At 41.3% G+C, this 5,762-nt stretch overlaps 1 protein-coding gene and 1 long non-coding RNA gene across 2 annotated transcripts; both read right to left on the bottom strand.

The window, feature by feature from the left end:
* Nucleotides 1-1,327: 1,327 nt before the first annotated feature.
* Nucleotides 1,328-2,476, bottom strand: LOC109147961. The gene is made up of 2 exons (XR_002048739.1): nucleotides 2,133-2,476; nucleotides 1,328-1,868 (listed from the first exon to the last, which is right to left on the bottom strand). It is a non-coding gene; the product is annotated as an uncharacterized LOC109147961 (long non-coding RNA).
* Nucleotides 2,477-2,960: 484 nt separating this feature from the next.
* LOC109147958 (probable E3 ubiquitin-protein ligase RHC2A) lies at nucleotides 2,961-4,832 on the bottom strand. Its single transcript, XM_019295641.1, has one exon. The coding sequence runs from the start codon at nucleotides 4,540-4,542 to the stop codon at nucleotides 3,403-3,405; it is 1,140 nt and encodes a 379-aa protein (XP_019151186.1). The 5' UTR covers nucleotides 4,543-4,832; the 3' UTR covers nucleotides 2,961-3,402.
* Between the last annotated feature and the right edge of the window lie 930 nt (nucleotides 4,833-5,762).

Raw genomic sequence — 5,762 nt, 5'->3', positions numbered from 1 at the left:
TGTCCAATTATAACGAAAATGACAATTTTTAAATTTTTTTAAAATTAAAGTTGATTAATTAAATATTCATTGTTTGTGGTAAAAAAAAAAAAAAAAAAACGAACATGAAAAAGAAAAAGGAAAAAAGAAAAATGTTATTGGGGTGAATCGTGGTCGAAAATCAAGGCTAGATCCACCGCACAAATTAGGTGGGACAGACCGGCAGACAAATTATTTCATATACCAAAATACCCAACACTAACATTTACGTTGCACCTTATATTCTTGTTAATGTTAATGATGTTGATCAAATTTTCTTATAATATTTTTGGAGTAATTTTTTCAAAACAAATTTTGTAATCATAAGTTTCTTATTATTTGAATTAGATACATCAAATAAGAAAAATAGAGCATCAATCGTTATATCATTAAATATAACATTATTTGGTCAATAATCGACCAAAAGAAAGAGAAGTGAGGTACATTGACCGTACCAGATACATATATGTCGTAATATGATTCTCATACGTAAAAAGATCACAAATTCAATTATTGTTAACACCCTCTTGATCAAACTCACTACACGGGGTCACGAGATCAAGCTCACCACACGGAGTCACGAGATCAAGCTCACCACACGGAGTCACGAGATTTAAATTGCTGAATTTATTTAGTACACACTTTTTTTATAGCAACTGTGTTTTCTTCTTCACCTGACATCATAGACCAAGAAAAGGACATGGGTTTGGAGTGTTTTGCGGTCTTGTAAACATAGACCTATTCTCACCTCATTCCTGCATCCAGCTTTACCGGCTTGAGTTGCTTCTATTTTGTATTTTGCAAAACACAAATGTTGTTTGGTAATAATTGTCCACTTGGCCCCCAACCAAATTCCCAATCCTTGGCATTTGTTTATGGTGAATGCAACATTTTTTATTTTTTATTTTTTATTTTTGGAAACAAACAGTCTTGTGGACCACCCAAAAGACGTATATACAACAACGTTCTTGAAAGAGCTACCTCCGAAAATAAACCAACCAGAACTCATCTAAATTATTATCATCCCGTGAAGAAGAATCACCCTTGAAAGGGACTCAACTGGATTATGGGACGTATTTGACAGTGTAATGTTTACTGGTCCAGGAGACAGTATTTGAGAGAAAAAACTAAGATTCGAACATCAGCGGTGGCACTGTGAAGATTATGTTCAAAGTAGACAAATCCCTTATGCACACCGACATTTGACCATGTCTGCTGAGCCATTGAGTCACCCTGATTTACATCTTCCTAAATGCTCTATCAGACCGGGAAGAAAAGTAATGCTTATAATAAGAGTCTAACTTCTAAGTTCTAAGACCATAATTTATTACAGCAAATATCTCAACTCCGAAGTCTGAAGCCTACAGAGTCACACCAAATCAGAGTCCAACAGACAACCATTCAACACCAGCTGCAAACCTTAAACTTGAAGAAAATCTAAAATTTCTACAACAGGCAACAAATGTTCAAATCTGCCAAGAGGGAAAACCACCAAATCTTTAATGCCCCCAACTGCCATAAGAAGAAACCTGTACACCCCAATTATATGAACCATCTTTCTGCTACTTTCTTTGTGCACTGATTGCCACTTCAATCAAACAAAATACTAAAAAAATGGACCACTTTCAAACCTGCTGTCCACTTCATGGTCCCTGCTGGGCAGCCTTGAACCAACCCAATATCTTCATCTTCCTAAGAAAACAGAGAAAAACGAGAACGTGGCTAATCACCATATAATAAGTGCACATAAGACAATTACGTGAGCTAAGCAAAAGCTGGCATTGGCGTTGATATGCAAACTAAGCTGCATAGCTTTCCAGGTCAAGGCTGATTAGGCTGTCCCCATAAACCTGTCAAGAACGGTTAGTATACAACTCAGATTCCTACAAAAGTTTCGCCAGTGGAACCACCACTATCTTGTAACACCATCAGGGATACAGGGCACGCCACTAACAGCTTCCACCGCCCCCTACCTAACTTGGCAGGCGGCCCCACATAACACGACGCTAAAAGCAGTTACTATAACTTGAAGCTTCTCTATAGTCACTATACACTAACAAAACTCGTAGTCAAATATAGCTGCTGCACTTATACGTTAACTAGTAAAGCTTTACCTAACAGTAGAACTGGCCAGCTCCTGCCGGGAATGAGCTTGTAGCTTTCTTATCCTCTCTTTTGATTGTAAAGCAGCAACTTTAATGGGGTTCAGCCAGTAATCAGGTTTCCCGTAATTCAAATCAACCCTATAACCCAAACTGGCAAGTATAAAGTCTGCAATTGCATTCACATTGATGTTATACAATAGCAGCTACAAGGTTCCAAAAGAATCCATAAATCCCGAGTCCTGAATAAAGAAAGAATACAGACACAGAACAGTTTTCTCACAACACACTTGTCATTCCACTAAGGTTGCTAAAAGTAGGAGAGTTAATGTTGTCGTCTTCTTTGTCTTCTTTTTCTTTTGTGACGAGCACCATGTGACCCTAACCAGGAAAGGATATAAACCAGCCTAAGTTGCCCATAGCTAGCCAGGAAAGGAGATAAACCAGCCTAAGTTGCCCATAGCTCACTGGCTAGCCAGGAAAGGAGATAAACCAGCCTAAGTTGCCCATAGCTGACTGGCTAACCGGCTAAGGCCAACAAGCCGCTCCTACTGGGAGTTGAACTTGTAACATAGTGATTACCAAAACTTGGTTGGGGTTACCCCAAGGCAATGATGTAATCTTGTCTCATCTGTATCCTACTGGAAACATTTGTGATGCATTGAGAAAACAATCAGATTAAAATGACCATGAAAATTCAATTCTTTAGCCTAAAAATCAATCTGTCCGGCATTATATTATGCAGGGCCTCATAATGTGGAATATCATTGGCATGTCCATTAAAGAATGAAACAAAATGGCATCAAACATTCAAGCACAGTGTGATGTAAACTTCAAAAGTGGGATGAAACTTTAGAAATTTTTTTTCCATTAGGAGGTCGAAGCAATTGAAAAACGAAGCAAGCAAAGGCTAGCTACAATGAATCAAATAAAGAAGATAACTGCTGCCACTGAAAAGTTCAAAGAGACTATGGTACTTGAGGCATTGTGGTGTCCGTGTACCCAAGCACCTTCTTCTTCTTCACAGGAACCAATTCTGGGCAATGGATTCTTCATTTTTGAAGAAATCCTTCCACACTAAAGGAGTGCAAAAAGGGGAGAGCTTTAACTCTTTAAGCCAAGTATAACTAGTGGGTATTTCTAGTAAATCCACCATTGGAGAGCCATACTTGTATATACTGCTATTTACATTGCAATCTGACAATCTCCATTAAAGGTTACCAATCTCTTCTTCTTCTTCTTCTTCTTCTAGCCTCTGTCATCATCATCATCATCATCAACCTCAAACTCTGCGCCTTCTGGAATCAGCCTGGATTGCAGATGGCAATACACTACTGTGAGTAACCCTAGAATCAGAGCTGGTGGAGGAGCCTGAAGAGGCAACGCCGCCGAAACACGCAAACAAGTTGCGGAAAGCTCTTCTCAAACGGCTGCTCGGCCGGGAAACACTAACCCTAGACCCCCAAGAAATCCGCCGCGGCAAGCCATTGCTGTTAAACCCGCCATCCATTTCAGTGTACACGACGGGGAGCTCTCTCTCCCCGCCCCTTCTCCCGCCGGAAAACCGTCCCACGGCGAATCCGCCGCCGGGCAATCTCCAGATTGTTAGCCCGACGGTTTCGTCGTCGTTTACGCTTTGCTCGGTTGATGGGGATGTCCTGTTGGGTTCGCCGGAGTCTCTGGTGTCCGTGGGGAGCTCGTATCTACAGACGGGGCAGGAATTGCGCAGTGATAGCCATGGGAGAATGCAATCGGAATGGTATAAGTGTTTGCAGGGCATTTCGCGAGCCTCGTTTCCGAGCTCGAAGGGATCTTTACAAACAGCGCAATGAGATTCGGTATCTACGTGAGAATCTTCGATCTCGATTGTCGGCATTGATTCTATCGCCGCTTTTGACGCCGGCGGGTTCTCTATTCTTCCCAGGCCGTTAGCCTCAATCTGCGCTAACTGATCCAAAAGCCGGTCGAAACCCGACCCGAGTAGAAACTCCGACATAGTAGCCGGTAAAGGCCGTAAACCCGACCCGGCTCCATCGTCATAATAAAGCTGAAACCCGACTCCACCAGCGGTGCCGGCGGCGGCGGCACCGCTGCTGCCGCCATCGGACGGGCCACGGAGGACGATAACCGGGTTAAACGGAGACCGGTCGCCCCCATTCCTCCGGCTCCTCCTGAGCGCGGGGCTCGATCCGGAACCCGCCGACCCGGCCGCGGCATTTTGATCCGAGTTCTGCGGCGTCGTGTACATCGCCGCCGCGGGGAACCGACGCCGGCGGGATTCCGAGAGCGAGGAGGATCGCGTCGGCGTCTCGACCTCCTCGATAAATCCGCTGTCACAGTCGGGGCACGCGATTGAATCCTGGCTCGCCACTCTCACGAACCTATTGCAACTGTAACACCAATACGTGGAAGACGTCGACATCTATATATATAATAACCCACGAAGCTTTAATTTTCCGAACAAATCCCAAAAACCCAGAAAGGAAATTTCGAAACCAGATTTCAGATCTGCAAATTTGAACACATAACCCCCCCAAAACCAGCTCTTTTTCGCAGATTCTGTGTAAAGATTGAATCTTTAGAGGTAATTGGGGCCTAATTGACAACAAAAAAGGGAAATTAAAGGGAAGAGGAGAGGAGACGTCGGTGGAAGAATATTCCGGCAAGAGGAAGAAGAAGATGAGAGGAGAGATGGCGGAGACTGAGGGAGGAGAAGGCCATTATAAGGGCAAGGTTGGAGAAGGAATAAACTCTGAAGCAGAGGGTAGAAACGTAAAATCACCTAGTGGTAATGACTGGGAAATGGCGTCTAATCAAGACCTGAAATACGAGACACGTGTAAAAGGGTTTGATATGATTGAATTTTTATTTTTTATATTATATACTCCTGTAGCCCTGTCATCCTGTGGACCTGTAATTTATTTATTTTTTTTCATAAGCAAAATTATTTCATAGAAAAATGAATTGTGTTTACTTTTTTTTTTTCTTCTGTTTTTCTACTTTTGAACTTATTTCTTAAATTCCCTGTTCTCATTTTTTTATTTCATAAGATACAAAATTTCTCTAAGTAGTAAACGTACCGCATCTCTTGATTGCCACATGCCGTTGTGTTGTAGATGTGGTGTAGAATTTGTTCTTGAATTGTTATTATAGTAGATACAATCTCTAATATTAGAGTTTTATTTTTAAAAAAAATTGTGACTAAAATTACATACAAATAATTAATAGGTTAAATAACCCGAACACAGTTCAACGGGTTAATTCAACTTAAAGCAAGTTTATAAGTTTTGTTTTACTAACCGCCGCAACGATAAAACACTCTTAAATTTGGGGTGAACGATATAGATTTAATCTTGTAATTAAGTTTCAACCCCAAATTTAAAAGTCCTTTATCGTTCACGGCTCATGTCTTGAAAACCGGTAAAAGATGGATAAATCGCAGGATGTGTCTTTTCTCAAGTGTTTTAACTGTTTCCAAACTTCACTCATGTGGCAAACTGAACACAATTGTCCCGCTTTTACTGATTTTCAAGACAAGAGCCGTGAATGATAAAAGACTCTTAAATTTGGGGTTCAAACTTAATTACAAGATTAAATCCATAGGACTCATGCAATTCACATTAAATGTATCATCTTTTTCTA

This window comes from Ipomoea nil, unplaced genomic scaffold (genome assembly GCF_001879475.1).
Source record: "Ipomoea nil cultivar Tokyo-kokei standard unplaced genomic scaffold, Asagao_1.1 scaffold2036, whole genome shotgun sequence".
NCBI lineage: Eukaryota > Viridiplantae > Streptophyta > Magnoliopsida > Solanales > Convolvulaceae > Ipomoea > Ipomoea nil.
The sequence above is the reverse complement of the archived record's forward strand: the minus strand, read 5'-3'. Positions and strand labels throughout refer to the sequence as shown.

Coding starts and splice junctions, on each gene's coding strand:
- LOC109147958 (XM_019295641.1), bottom strand. CDS start 4,542: ATGTCGACGTCTTCCACGTATTGGTGTTACAGTTGCAATAGGTTCGTG.